This window comes from Cervus canadensis, chromosome 25 (assembly GCF_019320065.1).
Source record: "Cervus canadensis isolate Bull #8, Minnesota chromosome 25, ASM1932006v1, whole genome shotgun sequence".
Classification (NCBI taxonomy): domain Eukaryota; kingdom Metazoa; phylum Chordata; class Mammalia; order Artiodactyla; family Cervidae; genus Cervus; species Cervus canadensis.
The window spans coordinates 13,320,973-13,347,569 of record NC_057410.1 but is presented as its reverse complement, the minus strand read 5'-3'; the positions used below and the strand labels follow the sequence as shown (position 1 = coordinate 13,347,569).

Below are 26,597 nucleotides of genomic sequence, written 5' to 3'. Positions count from 1 at the left end.
GTCAGTATCTAAAGAAAGGCTAAGAGAAATTCTTTGATTAAAGATAACAACTAGAATAGAAATCAAACCTTCCAAAATACAAAAAGGAAAAAAAGAAAAAAGAAAAAAAGGAAGAGAATGCAAAGAAAACAGTACACATAGTGAAAAGATTTGTATACACACAGAGTAGACATTTGAAAGCTATGTGACAGAAACAAGCCTAAATACAGCATTTTTTTCAATAAACATAAATGTGTGTAACTCACTTATTAAAAGAAAATGATTTTCAAACTGGCTAAAAGAGCAAAATCCATCTCTAGTCTCTACACAAGAGACACACCTAAAATAAGTAATTCAGACAGATTAAAAATAAAAGGCTTGGCAGAACTGTACTAAAAAATATAATACAAATAAAACCAAAATAGAGACCTCAATACTGATATCAGACACAAGGCAGAAGTCATTAAAGAAGATAAAAGAAACTTCATAATGCTAAAGACTACAACACAAAATGAAAACCTTACAATACTCTCAAATACAAAATACAAAAGTAGATCTAATAGGAAGAAAGACATATTATGTTCTTGAATAGAAAGTAGGAAGTCATCATAAAGATGCCAATTCTCCCTGCGTTTTTATTTTTTTAAGTTTTTTTTTTCTTTTTTATTAGTTGGAGGCTAATTACTTCACAACATTTCAGTGGGTTTTGTCATACATTGATATGAATCAGCCATAGAGTTACACATATTCCCCATCCCGATCCCCCCTCCCACCTCCCTCTCCACCCGAATCTATAAATTTAATACCAGGTCCTTCTGAACTCTAAAATTTCACAATTTTATAACTATATGTGAAACTGAGTCAATTCATTCAACATTTACTACTATATAGGTATTATGGTAACCCCTCAGGATACCAAGTAAGACACTGTTCTTTGAGAAGTTTCCAATCCTTAGAGCAAAACATATATCATTCACAAAAGCAAATTCTTGACTCGTTCCCTACCATCTACCACAGTAAACCTCATCCTGATATTAAAGACCCTCTACAACATGTGCTCCCTTTCCCTTTTCAGAGTTATTACCCTTGATCCACACTCTAAAACTAGAGTTAAATTGTTCTGATTTGTTCCTGTTTCATTTCCCAATTTGATCTCATCCACCTGGACTGCCATAAACATTTGACTCTTTATGCTTCTAGATCCAACTCAATCTACCTATATGAACTCAAGTTTGTATTTCATATGAATACCTTTTAAAATGTCACTTGTACTTTTCATTATCAGTACCTTATACTGTAATACAGCTATATGAAATTAACTCCTTCAACAAACACTAATTTTGTGTTAACAATTCATCAGGTATTCATCAAGGGTCTGGAAAGAGAAAAGGAAGGACGCCTGCTTCATGCTTTTCATAAAGCCATAGCCTACTAACAGTGGCAAATATTTAAATAGATTCACAAGGAAAAGGAAACAGGAAACAAATATTTAAACAGATTCACAAAGAAAAGTCCTGATAAGGACTATCATAGTGATATGCACATACTAGAGAAAGTAGGAGCTTGTCAAATGTAAAGACTAAAACTGTGTAAGCTACAGTAGCAAAAGACAGGGAAAGGTTGATGCCATAGTTAGATAATGCCAGAAAATTAGGTTTGTGGTGAGTCCTGAAAAACCTTGGCTAAGAAAGTGGAACTTTAAAAAAAAGAGAATATCATCTCAAGGGTGATGGGAAGTCACTGGAGGATTTTAAACAGGATAGTGACAATCAGATTGCAATTCAAAACAGTAACTTATCAGTGTGCTAGATTAAAAAAAAATTAAGACAGGGAAAACAGTTAATTACTGCAATATTTTAGACAACAGACACAAATTTACAGTAGCAATATTAGAGAAAAGAAACTTAAGAGACATTCAAAACAGAAAACCAGGACTCTATAAGTATACTCCATCAAAGTTAACACTATTCTGAAGATAAACATTTTATACATCAAGAGAGAAAAAATGCTGGCAATGAAACTATAATCTGATGGTTGTTTTTTTTTTCCTGTTAGAATTTTCATTTTGTACTTTACAGGAAGAAGTCTTTTAAACTGATGGAGACACAAATTTTTATATGTCATTCTTTTGTACCTTTCTCTTTGTTTTGATGTCATATCATAGTGAGATCCTTTTAAGATTTTTAACCCAGTAATTCACAGTAACAAATAAAGCACTCAACTCACATAAATTCCACTGACTTAATAATAACATGAACAGCTTTAAGCAAGTTCACGCACAAGCAGACAATGATAACTGTCGTGACTGCTGCTTAGCTGGGAGCAATTTTAAAACTCATACTGATTTCACAGATGTTAAAATGAGGGCAAACATTCAATTCAGAATCAATGAAACATTACCACATATACATGTCTTTTGTCCCCAACTAGTAAACATCTTTACTGCTGCTGCCAAGTCACGTCAGTCATGTCCGACTCTCTGCAACCCCATAGACAGCAGCCCACCAGGCTCCCGTCCCTGGGATTCTCCAGGCAAGAATACTGGAGTGGATTGCCATTTCTTTCTCCAGTGCATGAAAGTGAAAAGTGAAAGTGAAGTCATTCAGTTGTGTCCGACTCTTAGCGACCCCATGGACTGTAGCCTACCAGGCTCCTCCGTCCATGGGATTTCCCAGGCAAGAGTACTGGAGTGGGGTGCCATTGCCTTCTCCCAAACATCGTTACTAGTAAAGTCTAATTTATCTTTCCCTCTACAGGGCCTATTAAAACTTTAAGTACACTGGTTACTCAAGAAATGTTTGTTCATTAAAGAACACAGTAAACGTTTATAAACAACCCTGGTCACAGTTAGCAGGGCCATGCCAAACATGGATTTGTAGAAGTATGTGTTTTGAATGACTTTCTATGACTGCAAGCTATAATATTCCACTGAATTTTATTTTCTAAGTCATTTTCATTTTAAGGAAGAATAATTGAAAGTTGAAAGTAATACCTTATACCAGTAGGTCTCACACGTTAGTGAATATAAGAATCAAAAGAATATAAGAATCAAAGAAAGAATATGTATACCAGAAACTAATACAACACTATGAATCAACTATACTTCAACTGAAAAAGGGAGAAAAAAGAAGAATCAATAGGATAGTTTATTGAACATGCATATCCTCCAGCCTCAATACAATAATTCTTTTTTAACAGAATCTAGGGGAGACTCCAGGAATCTACATTTTAAAAAACATGTACTAAAACCCAACTTCTGCCTCAGGATTCCACCAAGAGTTGTTCTTCAGCAATGATCTGTAGAAGGCCAGAAGAAAAGACTGGCCTACATCACAAGAAGTGAAGGACTACATCACCATCTTAAGTGCATCTCTGCACTTGACGCTCAATCACCACACGCTTGGTCTCCCTATGTACAGTGCGGGTTTGTGCTGGTAAGTGGTTGCCCCACCAATGACTACATTTCCCCGTCCATCACACATTTAAGTGTCAGCATGAAACTGGCTCACACCAAAGAAATATGAGTAAAAGTTACGTGTATCACTTCTAAGTTGAAGTTTTTTAGAAGCAGGTGTGCTTTCTCCAACTTTTCTTTACCCTTCATCTCACTGGTTAGATACAGATAATAAAACCCTAAAAGATCACAAAGATCCAAGATGGGAGAAACATAGATTCCTGAATTATTTCACAAAGAACTGCCTATGAACTATGAACACCTGCTTAAAAGTGTTCAGTGAATAAAAATGAACTTCTACCACAGTAAGTCACTAAAATTTAGGGGTACCTCATAAGGAGCTGGCACATCCCTAACTAATATATTCTGTATGTCTACTTACACAACAGTGTAATGCATGCATATATTCATTTAATCAACAGAATGTGTTGAGAACTTTTTATGTGCTCAAGATATAATCATGAGCAAAAACACATGTAATCCCAATCCTTGTGAAGCTTAAAATTACTGAAGTGTATGTGTAAGTGTAGACATCTACGTTGGGGTTAACTGGCATGGGGCAGAGCAATCAATACAAACAAACAAACAGAACTTTCACTTTCAATCAAGATAGAATAACAGGGATCATATTCACCACCCCGCCTGACACAACTGAAAGACTGGAAAAAACATACGAAATGATTTTTAAGACACTGGATGCAGGCAAAAAAAAAAAGTGATCCTCCAGAAATGGGAAATAATAAAGCAAAGCCTGTGAGTTGTTCCAGCTTATCACCTGAAGAGAAAAAAGCATTAGTAGATACGGATTCAATGTTATTAAACTGTATTTCATATGTTTAAGAAGCTAAGACAAAGCACGTTAAGTAAAATACTTAAAAGATCCAACCAAACTTTCAGTGATGAAGACTACCACGTCTGTGATAAAGATAATAATAATAATAATACACTGTGTAGAATTAACATATTAGATACTACAGGGGAGAAAAAGAATAGTGATACTGATGACACATCAATAGAAATCATCCACAATTAAACAGAGAGAAAAAAAAATTAAAAAAAATGAATGAATAGAGCACCAGTGAGCTATGGGACTTCAAACAGTCTAATGTGCATGTAACAGGAGTCCCAAAAGAAAGGAGAGCTAGAGGAGATATGTAAATAAGTTTGAAGAAGTAATGGTCAAATTTCCCAATTTCTATGAAAAAAAACAAGCAACGTACCCACTTAAGAAGATCAACAAATTCCAAGCTCAAGAAACCTGAAGAGGACTACAAGAAGACACACCATAATCAAATCATTTGCAGCCAATGATAAAGAGAAATATCACATCACAGTACAGAGAAACAAAAGTAAGGGTTAACAGTTGACTTTTCATGAGAAACAGTGCAAGCTAGACCACAATGCAGCAAGACCTTCAAAATAATGATACTGATAGAAAAAAATTATCAACCTGAAATGCTTTAGCTGGTGAAAATACATTTCAAAAACAAAGATGAAAAGAAGATCTTTCAAGACACACAATAGCTAAAAAAAATTTATCAGCAGCATACAACAAAAAATACTAAAGGATGCCCTTCAAGTAGAAGGAAAATGTTATTAGATGGAAATCTGGATCCACATAAAGGAATGAAAAGCACTAGAAATGGTAACTACATGGGTAAATATAAGGATTCTGACAATTTAAATGGGCTTCCCAGGTGGCACTAGACCACCCGCCAATGTAGGTAGACAAAAGAGACACAGGTTCGATCCCTGGGTTGGGAAGATCCCCTGGAGGAGGGCACAGCAACCCACTCCAGTATTCTTGCCTGGAGAATCTCATGGACAGACGAGCCTGGTGGGCTGCAGTCCACAGGGTCGCAGAGAGTCAGACACAACTAAAGTGACTTAGCATGCATAGCATGCATACGGATTTTTAAATCCCTTTAAAAACAACCAGTTGTTTAATGAAAAAATAAGTTAAATATATCCAGAAATTTAAAATATATGGAGAAGTAAAATATATGGTAATCACAGCATAAAAACTGAAAGGGGGAGACAAAAGTACACTTGACCTCTGAACAACGTGGGTTTGAACTGCACATGTCCATTTATATGTGGATTTTTTTCAATAAATACATACTACAGTACCACACAATCCATGACTGATTGACTCCAAGGGTGTGGAACTATGTATACGAAGGGCCGACTGGAAATTCAAATGCAGATTTTCAAACACAGGGGTCAGTGCCCCTACGTCCACATTGTCCACAGGTCAACTATATTTTTGTAAGTTCTTATATACGAGGTAGTATAGTATCACTAGAAAGTAGAGACTGATTAAAGATGCATACAATAAACCCTAAAGCAACCACGAAATTAGCAAAAAGACGACATATAACTGATAAGCCAACAGAGCAAAGATGAAATCACAAAAATATATAGAATTAATCCAAAAGGCATAAAAGGGAAAGAGGGGAAAGAAACATAAGAGACGAACAGAAAACAAACAGTAAGTTGGCAAATTTAAACCAAACTATATCACATTAAATGTAAATAGTCTAACATAAGCACACCAGTTAAAAGGCAGAGATTAGAAAGGATTAAAAAAAAAAGATCTAATGACGTGCAGCCTACAAGAAAACCCACTTTAAACAAGAAGACAAAAATAGGTTAAAAGTAAAAGGATGGAAAAATGGGAACTGTCTAGCCACTCTTAAAATCATCATCAAAATAAGAAGAATGACTACTGACATAATTTTGATTCACATGTTGCTATAATTCAGGAAATATTTTCATATTCAACAGTCCTTTACAAGGCTTAAGCTCTAAGTAAGTATCAATACTATCTTGAATTCTTCATAACAGAATTCACCATTTGCATGTGTTCACACATCATTATCATTTCAACTATGTCAACAGTACTTCTAAATACAACAAACTAAAAATTTCAAAACAAATTTTCAACCTGAGCTAAGAAATTATCAATATATCCTGATGAATAAGTAACCACAATGTATTCTCAAACATGGATATATATGTCCAATAGTTCACTTCTATATAAATTGTGATTTCACTTAGTATTCTGTACTAAGAGTCTGAACCAGATGACACAGGCCAAATATAACCACATCTCACCACACCCCCTACCTTTGGGGAAAAGTTTAAAAGAATATTGATTTATCTTTCTGATATATTCAACCACAAATGTTTTAACATCTCTTTATGGCCGTCTAACCATCAGGCATCCACTGAAGCATTTATAGAGACATACACACACCAGGCATTGTACCTTATCATGCTAGGCACCAGGGATACCAAAACCAGTGTTTTACTCCTGAGAAACAAGTCTGTTGGGGGAGAAAATGGGAATATATATTTGTAAAATGTCATACGTGGAAAATATGTTGTAGAATGATTTCCCTATCTTCTCAACTTTCTAAATGTGAATTGGTCCATTTCACCTTAGTGTGAAATTTATATACGTAGAGCTGTTTGTATTATTCCTTTACTATACCTTTAATGTCTGCAGGGTCTGTACTGATATCCCCTATTTCACTCCTGCTATTGTGTCTTCTATTCTTGTTTTTTTCAGTCTTGTTAGAGGCTTGTCAACGTTACTGATCTATTTAAAGAAACAGAGCTTTGTTTGTTTCTCTAATTTTTATGTAACCAGTTTCATTGTTTCTGCTTTTTATTATTTTCTTCCTTCTGCTTGCTTCTGGTTTTATTTTGCTCATCTTTTTCTAGTTTCTTAAAGTGGGAGACTAGATTGTTGATTTGAAACTTTTCCTTTTCTCTAATGTATAAATACTTAGTGCTACAAATGTCCCTTTAAAGTTTAATTACAGACTCAGAATAAGAAAGAAATTTAGTCACAAATTTGGGAATATCAGAAATTTAAAAGATGAGCAAGTGAGAAATAAAACAAATTAGGAAGAAAGACAAATCTCCAAGTTAAGATACAGAAAACATTCAAATTCAGCTGAATAGCACAGCATTATTACTAAAACTATTCCTCAAAACATAATGACTTGGACCTAATGGCTTCAAGTAAATAATCACAAAATCAACCACGTGTAGAGAAGGAAAAAATCCACACACAGAACGTAACTCCCCAAATCTGCACTACAGAAAATGCAAGACAAGGAAAGGGAAAACAAAGAATTAAGAGTCTCTTTTTTTTTGTTCGTATTCTTGGATCAGCTTCTTTACTATCGAGACCAATTCACAGATTCCTAAATGCTGCCCAACAGCAACTAAGAGTACGCATGTGCAAAAGAAAGGTGTAGAACTATAATGATTTCACTTGAGTTGCCCCCATGGACAAATATTCATTCTGAATGTAACATAAAGAAGAAGAAAATATATTTTTGCTTACCCTCTGAGCTTTTGCAAGTTCTTCTTTTAATCTTTCATAGCCCTTTTCTCTGACTTCCAAAACAGATGGGCTTCGTAAGCGGGACAGACTATCAGTGCTCAACCCAAAAATATCCTCACTGCCGTCACAGGCCTCTGTTAGAGTAGCACCCTGTAAAAACTCCCTCTCTGCACTACAGTGGTCCTTTCTCGTAGTTAATTTAAGTAACCCAGCTGCGACTCCAGAGGTAGAACAAGGTGCTGGATCTGTACCATGGATGCTGTAAAGGAGAGTTCAAACAAACATCAGCATGTGCTCAAGTGTTAACTGGCATAAACACACATGCCTCTAACTGCATTATCCAATGTGTTCACCACCAGAACTAGTTAATAGTATGTCCAGGGCCAAAGCAACAACATCTCAAGTCCTTCACAGCCATATATGGCTAATGGCTATCATCTTAAATAGCACAGAGAATATTTTCATCATGCCAGAAAGTTCTATTGGATAGTGATACTCTAGAACAGGGGTCTACAAACTAAATGTAGAATAAATCCAGCCTGCTACCTGTTCCCTGAAGGCCCACAAGCCAAAAATGATTTTTACATTTTCAAATGGTTCAAAATAATCAAAATAATAATATTTTGTGGCTCAAGAAAATTATATAAAATCCAAAATTCAAGGTTCATATACAAAGTTTTACTGGCGCTTATCCATTTTCATACTGCCTATGACTACTTTTGGAGAAGGAAATGGCAACCCACTCCAGTATTCTTGCCTGGAGAATCCCATGGATGGAGAAGCCTGGCAGGCTATAGTCCATGGGGTTGCAGAGAGTCGGACCCGACTGAACGGCTTCACTTTTATGACTACTTTCACACCTTAATAGTCATGGCCAGCAGTCGAAACAGACTGTGTAGCCCACAAAGTCTAAAATATTTGCTATTTGGCCCTTTACATAAAAAGTCTGCGACCCCTGCTCTTGATCATTAACCTGCATTGCTCTTCATAAACAACCTTATATTATTCAAATTTTCTAAAATAATAAAACTTGTTAACCAAGCAAACTCCATTTGTTTAATACAATGCTCTAAAACAAGCATCTTGATTCTCTCCTACCTGCCACTGGATATTTCCGCACAATTTAAGCGTCTGGGGGAGGAATACACAGGTTGTGTAGGAAGGTCAGAAACATCTAAGGCATTAGCCTGGATAGGGGTGGAGCACAAAGCTGAAGGATGTGGCCGGTAGATGACACTAGGTGAGGTAGTCTGCTCTTGAGTTCCCGGTTCATACACAGCAAGAAGGTCTGGAGAAGTAGGTGAAGCAAGGTTCACTTCATGGAAGCCTTCCAAGGGGTCATTAGCCATAGCAAAAGCCTCATCATAGAACAACCTACATTAAAAAGCAGAAAATTATTTTGAGATAATGACATTTAAAATTAAAGTAAGATGTATATTTATAGAATGTGTTTAACAGTCCATTATAAAATATAAACTTAAATAGGAAAAAAACTACAGTCATTTAAAACTTAATAAGTGACCTTGGAGCATAAATACTATAAAAGGCAAACAATCTGATTCAGAATAAACTTGAAAGTTAAGGATAACACTATTACAGTAAGTAATTAATAAGTAACAATGAGGAATGAATATTGCTTGATATTAACTTTGCTATCATATGTGACTTTGGTTAGAAAAAGAAGAAGTAGTAAAGACAGACAGATACACACACTCGGAATAAGAGAGACTGAGTTCAGTGAATTATTCTGTTCCGCTTCAAAGAAAGTCACATATGAATGGATGACTCAGTGTTTTCTCTTCTTTTATTCTGAAATAATTTCAGATTTACAAAAAGTTGCAGAGATACATGTATTTCACCCACATTATGAAACTGTTAACATTTTAGAACCATTTGAGAATAAATCTTACGCATGATACCCATTACCCTTTAACATCTCAGTGTATATACCCTAAGTAAAACATCACCAAAACCAGGATGTTATTAACACTGATCACTATAACCATCTAAACAACAGGCCCCAATCAAAGTTCACTGATTATCCTAATGATGTTCTCAACTGGCCCAGGATCCAACCCAGGATAATGCATTACATTTCTCTAAGCCTTAAATTTTCCCTCTAAAGGGATGAGAATGGGGATAATAATACTCCCTTCCTTCATCAGGTTGCAGTGAGGATTGAGGGAGAAAACCCATATAAAGTATTTAGTAATGCATTATGCATCTGGCCCAGACTACAGCTCAATAAATATGCTATCAGTCAGCCATTAACAGTAATATGTATGCTTCAGTTTCTCCATAAGTAAAAAAATATTTCATAAACTACACAACTATATAACAAAATTTACATGAAAACTAAAAAGTATAACACTCAAGTTTTTCACTTGAAAAATATAAAGAAATCTTATAAACTTTTATTGATTTCCCACTGTCTAAAGAATAAATTCTGAACTTGTTATTCTGAAAATCAAGGTCTTCTACAACGTCAACTCAATCTCTCTTGTCAATTGTTTCTTTATTACAACAGTACTTTGATAATCGTGACTAATACCTTCCCCAAACTTTGAAAAAAATCCCAAACACAAGCACTACTACAGCACATGATTTCATTATAAAATACCAAAAAAAAAAAAAAAATTCATTAAACTGAAAAATTTTACTCTCTCATATTCCTAATAAAAAAAAATGTTAAAAAAAATAAGACAAGTAGGGAACTTCCAACAAAGGCCACAGTAAAGTTAGGAAGGAAGGGAATTGACAAAATATTTATACACTCTCAAAATTACAGATTACTACATGTAATCTGTAATCAGACCTTCAAAGACATATAGTCAGTCCTCCATATCCAGGGATTCCACATCCTCAGGTAGAAAAAATTCAGAATAAAAATTCCAGAAAGTTCCAAAAAGTAAACTTGAATTTGCCACACACTGGCAACTATTTACACAGAATTTACAGGGTATTAGTTATTATAGGATTATAAACGATGATTTTAAGTATATGGGAGGATGTGCATAGGATACATGTTGATACTGTGTCATTTTATATAAGGGACTTGAGCACCCGGGAATTCTGATATGGGGTGGGAGTGAGTCCTGAAACCCAATGCCCTGTGGGTTCTCAGGGACAACTGTATATGGACAATCAAAACTCTAACTATTAAATCTGCAAATATCAAATTTCAAATCCAATGAATGTTTTCTTTATTGTAGTAAACAGTAATCTCAGTCCTTAAAATGAAACTAAACTTTGCTTTTTTACCCAAAATATTCACTATGCCAAAAGGAAGATCATATCGACAAGGAATTTAAGGTATTTAATGTTCAATTCTAATTTATTACATTTCCCCAAAATACTTTTTTCATTCGTTGTTCATAATACACACACACACCAGAGCAAACATCTAAACCTGAATATTTCATTTTCACGGGAATATAGTTTACCAATCAATTCACTCGACACAAGAAATGAGGTTTTCATTAAACACTGACATTTTATCAGGAACCATGATACTTTTTCTTTGATCTCATATACTCCTAATTCACCTCTATATACCTGAGAGGTTCACTGAATCATCCATCATGGGAAAGCATTTGCATTTCTGGAAATGTAAAACAGCACAAACCCTATGGAGGAAAATTTGACAATATCCACAAAATGACACAGTCATTGAATCTACGACCCAGCATGCCCACTTGACAGGGCTTTATCCCAAACATAAATGGGCAAAATAAAAAAGAAAAGATATATTCATAAGGCCAATGGCATTAGCAAAAGACTGACTGAATGAACCAACATAGGTTCATCCTCATCATGAAGCACCATATAGCTATAAAATAAATGAGCAATACCTACATACTGCTGTGAAGGAAATCTGAGAATACGTTGACACTGAAAAACAGGCAGTTATATAATAAGCTACCTTTTATATGAGAAAGGGGAAAATACAAATTTATATGTATATAATTATATATATTTCTGTGTACTTATATTTTAGAAATAGAAGGATATACTAAAAATTAATTTTTAAAAAAGTTACCTTTAGGAAAAGGGCAAGAACAGGAAGAAGAGACAGGTGTAAAACCTAGACTTTTCCAAATGTACCCGACTTTGCAGATATGAATTTGAACTTGGAACCATGTACATAAGACAAAATTAGATTTTTTTTTAAAAAATCTTTAAAAATAAAAAATGAATCCAGCTCCATTTGGTACTTTATAACATTGAAAAGAACTATTTCAAATGATTTTAAAACACAGTAATAAAACTGTATATCCCCAGTGGCATATATTCTAAGAACAAAAGGAAATTAAAAAAATAATACTTTCAGTAATCATATTAGTAATGTTGATACTGCTATTCTACACTATTGTATAAGATTAAACAGTATCACTCAGAACTAAAATTTCCAGCATATGAGAAAAGAGACACAAATACAAAATCAAGGAATTTAAAACTCTTAAGTCCTAAATTTGAATCAGAAATACCAGGAAAATCTCTTCTATTTATAAAAATGCCTACCTTTATCCACTGAAAAGGTGTAATAGCAGTAACCAACTCAGGAGCAATGAGTACCTCTTATGCCCAGAGCAGTATCATATCCTACCAAAAAAAAAGAACGGCATCTCTGAAGAAGGGCTGATCCCAGGCCTGGGGCAGTAATATACAAAAGGATCTTGGAACGTCTTGTTTTACCAGGAAGCAAGAAAGCTATCAAAGACTACTGGAGAGGTATCAAAAGGACTCCCACAAACCAAAGATGGGACAATCTGAACATCAAAAAGGACCATTTCTGTTAAGAACAAACAAACAAAAAAACCCAGTTTTAAGCTCAAGGTTTCATGATTATACTAAAAATAAACAAAAATAAATCTCACTTGACTCCTTTTGATCAGTGCCATGTAATCAAAACACTATTTTGAAAACTGGTAAAATAAAGAATCCAGTATTTATCCTGACTTTCCAAAATATCAGAGAACTAAGAGTTTATGAGGAAAAGTCCTTCTTTTCAAAGAGTCCCACTTAATAACTTTGTAATCTTAATGAAACAATGAATCTGCTACTGCTACTGCTAAGTCACTTCAGTCGTGTCCGATTCTGCGACCCCAGCCCTGGGATTCTCCAGGCAAGAACACTGGAGTGGGTTGCCATTTCCTCCTCCAATGCATAAAAGTGAAAAGTGAAAGTGAAGTCGCTCAGTCATGTCCGACTCTTTGCGACCCCAGGGACTGCAGCCTACCAGGCTCCATGGGATTTTCCAGGCAAGAGGACTGGGGTGCCATTGCCTTCTCTGGGATTGAGTCTAGGCAACAATTATCAATAACTATTTAAACCCTAAGGTAAAATCTGGGGGACTTTATAATTAATGGATCAAAATGATAGTACTTGAACTCACTGATGACTTAATATCACGAAAAGGGAGAAAATCATAAATTATGAGAATTATGTGGTAAAACAGGGAATGAACACTATTACCATTCATGAAGTATTCTTGACCCTGTCCCCTAATAAAAAAGAAAATGACCTCAATTCAATTAACCCTCTAGGTGATTATCAGTTTGTAGGAAATATAGAGGACAGTATGTGCGGGCCCAGTCATGTCCAACTCTCTGCAATGCCAGGAACTGCAGTCCAGCAGGCTCCTCTGTCCATGGAATTTTCCAGACAAGAATACTGGAGTGGGCTGCCATTTCCTACTCTAGGGATCTTCCCAAGTCAGGGATCAAACCTGAGTCTCCTGTGTCACCTGCATTGGCACGCCTTTACCACTGTGCCACCTGGGAAGTCCAACAGAGGGTAAAAGAACATATTAAAAATAGCACCATATGGACAAAAACAGCAAAATCCAGACTTTGGGAAACTCTACTGGATAAATCACATTTTTTTTCAATAAACAAAAATGGGAGGAAAAAAGAAATTTATAGAGAGACTTGAGACATAAAGAAATATAATGTGGGGACCTTGTTGGAATTATCTGAATTAACCAACTATAAAAACATATTATGAAAAAAATCAATGGAACCTGAACACTGGACGTTACTGATATTATTATGAATTATTGTCAGTTTTTAGAGATAATAATGGTATGATGGTTATGTGAAAAAAAATTATCTTTTAGGGATACCACAGAAATATAGAAGAAATAAAATTCCTTGGATTTGCTTCAAAATAATCCAGGGGAGAAGGATGGTATGGGGAGCTAAGTCATCCAACTACCAGTACCAATCTCACAGGATTACAGAGCTGTTTCTCCCAACAGTTCAGTTCAGTTGTTCACTCATGTCTGACTTTTTGCGAACCCATGGGCTGCAGCACCCCAGGCTTCCCTGTCCATCACCAACTCCCAGAGGGTGCCCAAACTCATATTCATCAAGTCGGCGGTGCCATCTATTTACTGAGCATTTACTAAACAGCAGGTATAGTGCCAGTATACGCATCGCTGAGGAAGCTACACCTTAGGGCAACCAGGATTAAAATCTCTGGCTGTTGGGACTTCAGAGTCCTAGCTCTTAACCACACCACACTTACCACCACTAGAATTGCTTTGCCTTTCCACTGTTAAGATGGTTCATGTAAAAATGTTTCTCCTTAAGTTGAAGTAAAACCCATTAGGTGGCTCAGATGGTAAAGTGTCTGCCTGCAATGCGGGAGACCTGGGTTCAATCCCTGGGCTGGGACGATCCCCTGGAGAAGGAAATGGCAACCCACTCCAGTACTCTTGCCTGGAAAATTCCATGGACGGAGGAACCTGGTAGGCTACAGTCCCTGGGGTCACAAAAAGTTGTACACAACTGAGCCACTTCACTTCACAACCTGGCAACATCCACTCTGTTTTTCCTATAAACATTCAACTGTTCTTTCAATGAGTTTTCACAGAGAGTCTACTATGTGCCAAGCTCTGGGGAAAAAAAGATGGTAAATCATCTCTGTTCCCAAATAGTATCAATATAGTAGGAGACACCGACAATTACAGGCAATGACACAGTGTGATAAACACCACTGAATAAGCAAAGGCTACCCTGGTGGCTCAGATGGTAAAAGCATCTGCCTACAATGCGGGAGACCCGGGTTCGATCCCCAGGTTGGGAAGATCCCCTGGAGAAGGAAATGGCAGCCCACTCCAGTATTCTGCCTGGAAAATCCCATGGACAGAGGAGCTTGGCAGGGTGCAGGCCATGGGGTCGCAAAGAGTCAGACACGACTGAGCAACTTCACTTTCACTAAGAGACCACACAAGAAGGCCAAACAAATCAGAAGAAAAGACCCAAAGAAATAGGAAATAATGAGAAAGAGAAAGCCCTTGGAAGGACTCTTCAGGCATGTCTAAGGTGTAAAAGTAACACATTTGTGGAAAATGTTCCATAAACTGGAGCACAGTCTAGGAAACAGAAGATCCAAACCTCAAAGAGAGGCAGGTTTGAACCCTGGTAGTTCAGTCAGTGAGGAACCTGTCTGCAGTGCAGGAAACCCAGGTCCAAGCCCTGGATCAGGAAGACCCCCTGGAGAAAGAAATGCCAAACCACTCCAGTATCCTAGCCTATAAAATCCCATAGACAGAGGAGCCTGGGGGGCTACAGTTCATGGGCTCCCAAAGAGTCGGGCACAACTGAGCGACTAACACTTTCACTTTTCTATCAAATTACTGGGCCAGTGTGTGCCTAGGTTCTCTCATCTGGAAATCTAGATTGGTTTGCTTCCTCAGAGGCTGAGAATTAAAAGAGAAATGCAAGTAGCATTCAGTAGAGTACCTCAGAGCACTGCCTTTATGTACAATGTTTTCATTCTGGGGGATACATTAAAACACTGTTTAAATTCCAGTCACTCCTGAAAAGGAGATTATTTGAAGATTAAATGTAGTCCCTTTTTCAAGTGTGTGAAATTTCCATAAAATGTGTAACTTGGCTGGTAATGAGCTGCCAATCACAATGATCTGAAAATCTCTTGCTCTTTCAAATGGAAGCATTAAGATTTGTTTTGCATTCAAAGTTCTTATACGAATAAAATAAATTGCTATTTGTAAGCAGTAATACTCTCTACATTGTGTGTGTGTGTGTGTGCAATTGTTCAGTCGAGTCTGACTCTGCAACCCCGTGTGACAGTAGCCCACCAGGCTCCATTTCTTTCTCCAGGGGATCATCTCAACACAGGGATCAAACCCGTGACTCCTGCATTGGCAGGCGGATTCTTGACCACCAGCGCCACCTGGGAAGCCCTACTCTCAGCATTTAGTAGTAAGTAATTCAAAAACTCAATTTCAAGTGCAGTTATCCCAATTCATAAACTAAACTTATCAGAGATCACTACAAATGAGTGAAAAGGATGATAGCATGTAATTTTTACGGGTTAATTACTAACCCACTTTGAGTGGCGTTATTATCACTCGGTTTTAAGTAATAAAACTTATCTCCAATTTAAAAAGTTGATCAAAACAATTTGCTTCTGATTCATAATATTCATTATATCTTATTTCTTCTTTCCAGAAGTCAGCATTATCACAGAAAAAACAGCAGCCAATATTTACTGAAAGTTAACTATGTGTCAGTTAACTAAGAATTTCACATGTATCAACTCAATGAATGCCTAGAAAAATCTTAATGGTTTATACTTATTAAATGTATTTTATACCTATATTATTTTAGTGTAAGTATAATTAATAATTTTATCAATTATTTGTATTCCAGCTGAACAGAAGGAAGATTGTCAGCTTCAACTCCTCAGGGCAAATCCTGGTACTAAGTTCTAAGAATACAGATATGAAAATGGGCTAAAAAGAAAATGCATAGCCTATTATGGGCCACTAAATGATAATCCTAAAGAGAGAGAAGGAGGAAGACAATGTTTCAAGGAGAAGTAAAACTATAAGTTAGATTTTTAAATGCCGAATAACAATCTGTAGATGAGCTAAGCAAGGAAATAAAATAGCATAGTCAAGGAATAAGGGTCTGGCACTAATGAAACTAACCAAAAAAAAAAAAAAAGAGGACAGAATATCAAGCTGGAGAAGCAGATATGAGACAAGGTAATTAAAAACTTCACTTAACATGGAAAATGTTACTTGGAGTTTTATCCTGAAGAGGCGCTCAGATCTACATTTTAGGAAGTACAGATGAATTGTGATGTCATTAGAAAAATGACTCCCAAGGACTTTAACTAGAGACAAGAAACTAGAGGCAACTAGTTAAGAGGCTACTGCAACAGACCAGGCAAGAGAGTATGAAGGTCACACACTGTAAATGAGGGGATGGAGGCATATATATTTAACATCTATATATGAAAACATTCAGAATAGCTTCAATTATATTTCTATGTATAATACATATGCATTACATTATTATATTCTTTATGTGTGACATATACACTTATACATTATTCTAGTTATTTCTCTTAGCATCCCCTTGAAATGGTTCTTGCCTCTATTTTATGGATTCAGAAACTGAGGATCAGAGAGGTTAATTAATTTTGTTAAGGTGAAACAGTCAGTAACGGAGGGAGGATTCAAAGCCTGGTGTGTCTGACTCCAACACCTGCGTCTGACTCCTTCACATCTTAAAAGGTTAGGGGTAAGACTCAAGATAAAGGTTAGATGAAGACAGATGATCTCTAAGGCTTACCCAACCAATTGTAAGAAGAGAACAATCCAAACAGAAGAATCCTATTTAATCTATGAACGCCTGTTTTACTTTCAGAAAGAAAAAACTAAAGTTTCTCTAACGCACTGCTATTGAAATGAGCATTTGCTGTTACTCTGCGCCCTTTCTATTTTTTCCCCACATTCTCTCTGCTCTCATCATTTCCTTATTTATTTTGCTGCTATATTTTGGAGAAGGCAATGGCACCCCACTCCAGTACTCTTGCCTGGAAAATCCCATGGTCGGAGGGGCCTGGTAGGCTGCAGTCCATGGGGTCGCTGAGAGTCGGATACGACTGAGTGACTTCACTTTCACTTTTCACTTTCATGCATTGGAGAAGGAAATGGCAACCCACTCCAGGGTTCTTGCCTGGAGAATCCCAGGGACGGGGGAGCCTGGTGGGCTGCCGTCTATGGGGTCGCACAGAGTCGGACACGACTGAAGCGACTTAGCAGCAGCAGCATGCTTGGATTTAAAATAAGTACTTATTCAGCTCCTTATAGTTTGCTGTGGGAGGGTAGGAATAGCATATAAATAAAATCAACAGAAACCTGATTTTAATATAATGGCCTTATGATATAATCAAAAAATTGTCAATGTTTGTAATTAGTAGTCCTTACTTAAAAAAATTTTACATGTTACTTTTTTAAAGTGTGAAACTGTACTGTAGCTAACTGCCTTTAGCTTTTAGAAATACATAATGAAATATTTATAGATGAAATTATACAATGCCTGGAATTTGCTCAAAATGAGGAGAGGGAACAGTACAGGAGCAGATGGGGCCGGACTGACAGTAGTTAATGGGCTAGATGATGGGAAACGTGAAGTTCATCGTATATTTGCATCTATGCATTTTGTTTTAAATTCTCCATAATTAGAAAATTTTGAGATTTATTCAAATACTATATAAAGGAACAAAACAAAAAGGTGTATAAAAAATAATTTTCTCATTAACTTTCCCTAAAATTATAAAGTTGGTTTTCCAAACTAATATTTTGGTTGTAAAAGAAAAATTCACATTTACATTTTCGGAAGCAGTCTATAAGTGGGAAATTAATTACTAACTCAAAGGAAAACTTAAGTCAGATGGTTAGTCAAGCTTCACAATCTTCCCACTCATTAAAATAGACCACAAATTAATTTCCACTTACTAATACCACAGGATTAAATGTACAGTCTGACATATTGAGAAATGTTAGTTATTACAGATTCTTAAATTAAAGGTTTTCAGAAATTCTCAGAACTTACTGAGTTACTAATACTATGAAAAGTGTTAGCTGCTCAGTCGTGTCCGACTCTGTGACCCCATGGACTATAGCCCACCAGGCTCCTCTATCCATGGAATTCTCCAGGCAAGAATACTAGAGTGGGTTGCCATTCCCTTCTCCAGGGGATCTTCCCGAGCCAAGGATCAAACCCAGGTCTCCTGCATTGGCAGCCACTATATTACAAATTCTTGGAACAAAAACATAAAAAAAAATTGTTTTCCAAGTTTCCTTCTCTTAAAAGTGGAAGTCTCTTTATTTTATATATGTAAGAATACAGGTCAACTAAATATTCAATAGGCACTGAAGTATATGTTGATTGGATAAATAAGCAATAAGAGTATTTAGGGAGGGAATAAATAGTGGAGCAGTGAAGAGCAGAGACAGTGATTCCAGGCCACTTTTAAAAACTGGAGATAAAACAATAAGCACCCTATAGCAAGATTGGAGAAACTGTTTTTAAGGTTTGGGGAAAACTAAGCATTTGATCAAACAAGCTTCAGAAAACCCTTCTAATTCAGATTCTATTAACTGGCTGCGTGAACTAGGGCATGTCACTTAATTCCTCTGAGCTTCAGTTTCAACATCTATAATGGTGGTGGTATTATCACCCCTGCCTACATTTGAGAAAATCAAGTGGCTTATCCGTCGATGTAAAAATGTCCTGAAGATTGTAAAGCACAACACAGATGAATGATATCTATAAAGATCTAAAAGAGAATAAATGAGGGGGTAAATAATAAGAGCCTACAAAGGGGTTTGTCTTACAAACCAGAAGGGAACTTTAGATATCCTTGATAAAGGAGAAGGAAGGGAAAAACAAGTCTCTCTGAGGTACAGAGTTCAAATTAACTCTCTTTCCAACAAGAAATTAATTAATGCACATTTACGTACTGTTCTTCAAATCTACTTTAGTTGTTCTTTTATACTGCATCTTGACCTGTCAATCAGATGCCCACAAATACTCAAAACTATTATCTGGACACATCAAATGACAATTCACTTCCTTAAATGGCTCTAAGGGGCGTCCCAGGTGGCTCAGTGGTAAAGAATCTGCCTGTCAATGCAGGAGACATGGGTTCAATCCCTGGGTTAGGAAGACCCCCTTGGAGGAGGAAATGGCAATCCACTCCAGTACTCTTGCCTGGAAAATCCCACAGGCAGACGAGCCTGGCAGGCTACATTCCATGGGGTCGCAAAAGTTGGACACGACTGAGCGCATGCACACGAAGGCTATCATCAGTATGTTTCTGTATGCTTCAAAGCTACTCTCACAGTCTTGCATGGAGTTTCCTTCCACTGGATTGTCAAGTCATCAACTTTACTATGTAGAAGTGAAGTAAGTAAAGTCAAGTCGCTCAGTCATGTCTGACTCTTCGCGACCCCATGGACTGTAGCCTACCAGGCTCCGTCCATGGGATTTTCCAGGCAAGAGTACTGGAGTGGGTTGCCATTTCCTTCTCCAGAGGATCTTCCCCACCCGGGGATCAAACCCGGGTCTCCCACATTGTAGGCAGACGCTTTACTGTCTGAGCCAGCAGGCTTCCATTATGCTTATACTTAAAACAGTTGTCAACTATAAGCCACAAACCTCTCATTGAATATTCAATACTGAATATTGAACTATTTCAATAATTTCCATTCTTTTTCCTCTGATTTAAGTAATCTTAGCTTATGGTTAAAGCTATTTAATTTTGTGTTGCTGATATCCTAAGATAAATCAAGATTACTTTTTCACTTTTTTCTATATACAACTGAAGCTTATGAAACTACCTCATTTAGGTTTTTGCCTGGAGAATACCAGGGACGGGGAAGCCTGGTGGGCTGCCGTCTATGGGATCACACAGAGCTGGACACGACTGAAGTGACTTAGCAACAGCAGCAGCAGCAGCTGTTTAGCTTTAAGCATTTAGCTTTAAGTTGAAAGGGAAAGCAGAAGGCAAACACAGAGATGGCAAATTAACGCTACCTCTTGTAAGTAACCTCTCCTTCCCTTAGTCCCTTCAATCCCTACTCTGAAAACTCACTTCCATTTCTACCGCTAGACCGATTTCAACATATTTTAACATTTTTTTCGCTAACCATCCATCACCAAACAGCACAGTACCTACTAGGTTCCAGGCCCAATACTAAAGCTATATGGTGGGGTAAGATGCATTAAAGCCCTGCCCTCAAAGCATGTGTTCACCAGAAGGCAGCTCACTGTCAACAAACATTTACAAATACGATGTAAATATCAAAATGATACCAAAATAGAGGCATGTACTCCGTGCTTTGGAAATATATATTAAAAAAAAAAAAGTACTATGTGGCAAAGGTAAGGACAGCAGGACAGAAAAAGAGAAACTATTAATAGCTAGAAGTGAAGTGAAATTCACTCAGTCAACTCCGACTCTTTCAAACCCCATGGACCATATAGTCCACAGAATTCTCCAGGCCAGAATACTGGAATGGGTAGCCTTTCCCTCCAGGGGATCTTCCCAACCCAGGGATCAAACCAGAGTCTGCTGCACTGCAAGCAGATTCTTTACCGACTGAGCTATCACAGAGAGCTAGAAAGGAGACTTTAAATTTCTTCGGACATTTTCTTTTTAGGATACCAGATGTATTTAAGTAATTCAGTAACCAATTTACCACCATTCACTGAACTACATCTTGACTCGCACCCTACAGGGCAGAGGCTTGGTGTGAAAGGATGTAATCCCTCAGATTACCCTCAAAGCTTTCCCTCAACACACAAGTATCACCACCAACTCCTAGTCCTTCTTTCTTCCCTACTCTCCAACTACTTAAGCACTTTGTCTTACCTGACACTCATTAAAATTACACCACCATATGTATGTGAAGGTACCTTCTAAATTTTGATAAACTTACAAAAAGATATGGCAATGATTACATGGTCTACCTTCCAGACATCTTATGAAGTCTTTCCTTTAACCCCCACTGTGACTAGAAGAGTAGATACTCAATGAAATGTCTGATTTAAAAATCTCTGGTGATACATTAAGAATTACTTATTACACCAATATTTAAGTATCTCATAAAAGCTAAATTAAAACCAATTCTTCAGCATTATAATCTACACAGGAAGAAGTAGTAGAGTGGTTAAGAGCATGGACATCAAAGAAAAACTGCCCAACTTCTAATCTAGTCCCCGCATTAATTAGCTTTGTGACCTTAAGCAAGCTTCATAACCTCTCAGGGCCTCAATCTTCTCAACTATTAAATGGATAAAGTATTACCTAACTCCTAGGTCAATGTGAGAGTAACTGAGTTGGCATAATGCTTAGACCAGAACCTGATACACCCTAAGGGCTAGACTCTTTAGTAGGAGCAGCAGTGCTCATATCACATCATCAGAAAACCTGTTTATTTTTTAACCAGTCTTCTTAGTCACAAAGCTCTTTTACAGAAGGTGTTTTTCAGGAGCGGAAAGAGCAAGGCTGGTAGGATTTCCATTTCGGGGAGTCACACTCAGTGTTTAATACCGGCTCTGCCATTAGTCAGCTATAGGACTACAGACAACTAAGTAACTAGAGGCAAGTTATTCACCTCTCTGACCCTCAATTTCATGATTTGTAAAATGCAATAATACCACCTATACGCCAGGAATGTCCCAAGGACTAGAGAGTCAAGGTGCTTGAAGCAACAAGCACAGTGCAAGGCACACTCTTGAGCTATATCTGTTCCCCTCCTCCACCCCCTCCCTGGAGTATCTCATCTAATTCTCATCCCACCATTATGAAACTCATGTGAGATTGAGACATGTTGAAAATAGCTGAATACTTGCAAACCCCAAACCGTTCAACCTAATGCTACCCCCATTTGCAAATGGAGAAAATAAGCTCAGAGGTTAAATGATTTACTCAAAGTCATATGCACGGTTTAACTGATGGAGCTAAAACTTAAAAAAGATAATTTTTTATTAAAATTGGTTCAGTGAGTCCTGCTCAGAAAGGGGGGGGGGTATACTAATTACAATAATACGTGTAAAACTACTGTAACCTGCAAGTTTTTGTTCTGCCATATCAAATCCCAAAATGATGATGTAGATTTCTAAGAATCTGTCAATCTTAAAAACTATTTGCAGTGGACTGCTCTGGTGGTCCAGTGGTTACAATTCCACACTTCCACAGCAGGGGGCACGGGTTCATCCCAGGTCAGGGAAGTTCAACAGACTGCACTGCACAGCCAACACACACAGACACACACACACACACGGTGTCTATGTGTGCTGTAGAAGTTGAGGGTTTAGTGAAAATTAGAGAAAACTAATATTAAAGAAAGCATTAACTACACCAATTCAAAACCTACAACTGGATCTAGTTAGAAACTCCACTAATTAGAAAATTCACAAAGCAGCTGAACATCAAATATTCATCCTGGTGAAAAGTTAGCAGTATTCAATACCACCGATGAGTTGTTTGCCAAATATACCAGAAGAGTTGCAGTCTATGTAAGCCCTTCGGTTCTCGAAATAGTGGAAACAGAAAAAAAAAAAAAGCAAAGGTTTTTTTTTCTAATAGTAAGAAATATACTATTGTAGTAACATTATATAACCACTAAGTGTATTTCTACATATTCCACAAGGATAGGATTCTATCACACAAACCATATTTGGGGTAGGTATCTGTCCAAACATGAAAGCTCCTATAAAAACGCACCACACTAGTAAATAAAACAGCAAGCGTTAACACAACAAGGCCCCATCTAAGTGGTGAAATCTTTCAACAGTATCAAATATTTACTCTGACTGGTTACAAATCTATTTGACTGTTTTCTCCACTCTGTCTCCTTTCTCCTTGATATGTCATTCACCATTTCCCCCCCTTAAAATGGCATGAACAACAAAATAAGGATAATGAACAGAAACCGGGTCTGGCAACAGATTTACAATACAACAGTTTTGTTCTAATCCTCTTACTGGCCTCTCCTGCAATTATGTAATCATTTCATGGCAAAAGCTTACAAGGAAGGCTCTTTGCCGACCCTGAAATAAAGCTGCAGGGGGAAACAGAAGTGGGGAACAGGTAGCCTCGGAATTTGCTACATTTCCGCGAAGCTAAACTGTCTGCATCTTCCGAATCACCATTACCTGAGCGCTCTTCATTTTCAAGACTTTACCCTTTAGCCATTATAGACTTTTTTTTTTTTAATCCCATAACAACTGGCAACTCTTCACGTGCTGCAGATTCCATCTAACACCATCACTTCCCGAGTCCATTAAACTCTTTTCCCTGGGCGATCGGAGCGAGCTATCCACGCTGGAAGGGTAGTGTAATTACAATTATGTCTGAACAGCTCGCCTCAACTCCCCGAAACAAAAGTCAGGCTGAACTGAGCTGTCTCCTAAGGCGCCGGTTCCTGACCACCAGGTTTCGCCGAAACCTCCCAAGGGTGACCTCTACGCCTTGGCGCCCTGCCCGGCTCGCCGTCTCCTAAGACCCCCGGTCCGTGCCTACTGCCTCACCCGGTCCAGCTCCCGCGCGGCGCCGGCCTCCAGACTTGTTCGCGAAGTCTCTTTACACCCTGCTCCGCAAGCCCGGGCCCTCAGCTCCGGCCGCGCGCGCCCCCCCGACAGGTAACCTGGGTCTGGCTCCACTCCTCGGGCGCTCGGGACGGCGCAGTTAATGAGTAACGCGCCCGAGGGACGGGGGAGGAGCCGCCGCCGCCCGACGCCCACCAGCGGCCCCAAGGGGCGCCCACATGCCCCCAAGGCGCCGAGCCTCCGCCACCGCCTCCGCCGGAGTCCGCGAGCCCAGGCGGGGGAGCGCGCTCGCCGGGGCCAGGACAGCCGGGCCGGGTCCGCGCGCGCCGCGCCCTCACCTGCACCTGCTGCGGCCGCCCCTCCAGGCCGGCTCGCGGGAGGCGGGCGCGCGAGCACTGAGGGGGGCGGTGTTCCGCGTCCCGGGCCTCTCCCTCCCGCCGCCGCGCTCACCTGACTAACCTACCACCGCCGCGGCCCGCGCTCAGGGGCGCTCGCAGAGCCGCACACAGCGCACGCCGAAGCACTCTGAGGCGGAGGAGGACGGCTGGCCGACGCCGCTACACTCTACCGCGGCGAGTGCACGGCTGGAGGAGCCGCCGAGGGAGCGCGGGACTGCGCCTGCGCCGGGAGCCCGGCCCGGAGCCTGGAGCCGTGCGGCCCCGCGGAGGGAAGGCGGGGCTAGGGGCGGGGAGGGGGCGGGGCGGGCGTGGGGCCGGAGGGGCCGACGCGCTCCCGCGCCCCCTGGCGCCAGGCGGGGCTTTCGCAGGTGTTGGGCGCGGGCCCCAGGTGCCTTCGCGGGTGGTTTCCTTGGGAACCAGGGCGAACTGGCGCTGAGCCTTGTTGCCCTGGGCTTTACAGACGGTCTCCGGTTCACTTCGAGTTTGTTGGGCTCTCCAGGAGTCGGAAGAGGAACCTTCGATGTGAGTTGAGGACCACTATATCCAACCTGAGACTCGGCGCGCATGTGTACCTTACAACGTGTGTCTGTTTGTGTGTGCGCGTGCGTGAGTCTCTGGGGGCATGGATGGGAGGAAGGGGAGTCTGATGGAACTTAGATCCTAGCATTCCAGCAACTGTTAGAGCATTCGAGAATGTCGTGTCTGTACCTACCTTCTCTCATCTTTCGTGTCAACTTTTATCAAACTTGCACCCCACTTTAGGTCCTCCAGAAAGGAAACATGAAACTACAAACCATGTTTCCGAAAATCTGATCGAAAAGAGGCAGTCACATCAAATATGCGTCTCTATGTTTAGTCAAAGAGATACAGGCAGTTTATGCAATATGTATATTGAGTAGGACCCCCATTCTGTATATTGATGCCATCTATTAGCGGCAATAAAGAAGAGTAGGTTATGTGTATGGCTATAGGAATCAGGATTCCTGGCTTTGAGGTTGGCATCTACTAGCTGTTGTCAGTGACCTTGAGCTAGTTGATCTCTAATAGCCCCAGTAAATGGGGATAATAAGACTACCCACTTCAATAAGTCGTTAAGAAATTAAACGGTTTAATGTATGTAAAATACTTAGTGTACTTCATGACACAGTGCCTAATGAATATTGTGTATTTGTCTAAGTAGCTAAGTCGTGTCAGACTCTTGAGACTCCTTAGACTGTAGCCTGCCAGGCTCCTCTGTCCAGGGGATTTTCCAGGCAAGAATACTGGAGTGGGTTGCCATTTCCTTCTCCAGGGGATCATCCTGACCCAGGGATTGAACCAGGGTCTCCTGCATTGCAGGCGGATTCTTTACCAACTGAGCTAGAAGGGTGTGTAATGAATATTATCTGTTAATAACATTATTACTATTATCATCCACCTATAATAAAAACAAACCTAGAAACTCACTATTTACTCTTTTGTACTCCATCTCCAATATATCAAGTCTTACCTATTCTAATTCAGAAACAGTTCTTAAATCTACCCCATCTCTTGTTTACTGGGACTAGACATGATCTCCCTCATGAGGGAGGTCGGTTCTCCCTGAGTCCACTTCTCTCCCTTACACCATGTCATTCATTTATCAAGTGTTTATTGTGTTCAATCTGTGTACCTACTACTCGACTTGGGAAGAGAGAAACCATTACACACAATCTCCATCATCCAAGGACTCAAACATAGTGAAGAAAACAAATATGTCAATAATAACTAAGTAAAATAAATAACTGCAACAGAAAGTAGTCTTTCCCCGAAAATGTATTATTTAAGAAATTTTTCTGGTGGCCAATAACAGAAATCCATTCAAAGTATAAGCAGAATGGGAGGAATTACTTTAAGGATATAAAGATTGCTCTCAGAATCCATGGGTAGGGGTGAAAGAAGGCTTGGGAATAGTCTGAAACCTGGGACTGAAATGTTGTGGAGAAGCTAGGAGGTCCTCTCATTGTGTCTCATCTCTCTTTCTCTTCCCTCTTACTGCAGATTAT

The 26,597-nt window shown here is 38.8% G+C and overlaps 1 protein-coding gene across 12 annotated transcripts in view; it reads right to left on the bottom strand.

Moving 5' to 3' along the window:
* The window catches only part of LOC122427369 (RAB3A interacting protein), a 49,050-nt gene extending 24,246 nt beyond the window's left edge, over positions 1–24,804 (bottom strand). For 2 of the 12 annotated variants that reach the window (XM_043446790.1, XM_043446791.1), the window contains exons 1-3: positions 24,626–24,780; positions 8,892–9,167; positions 7,794–8,052 (exon numbers count right to left, since the gene is read on the bottom strand). In XM_043446790.1, the coding sequence (XP_043302725.1) occupies positions 7,794–8,052; positions 8,892–9,142 (510 nt within the window). In that variant the 5' untranslated portion in view covers positions 9,143–9,167; positions 24,626–24,780. Of the gene's footprint in view, positions 1–6,704; positions 6,763–6,929; positions 7,038–7,793; positions 8,053–8,891; positions 9,168–12,314; positions 12,396–23,782; positions 24,102–24,145; positions 24,168–24,625 lie in introns of those variants that run through there. The other 10 variants (XM_043446785.1, XM_043446784.1, XM_043446786.1 and 7 more) reach the window with 10 other exon arrangements.
* Between the last annotated feature and the right edge of the window lie 1,793 nt (positions 24,805–26,597).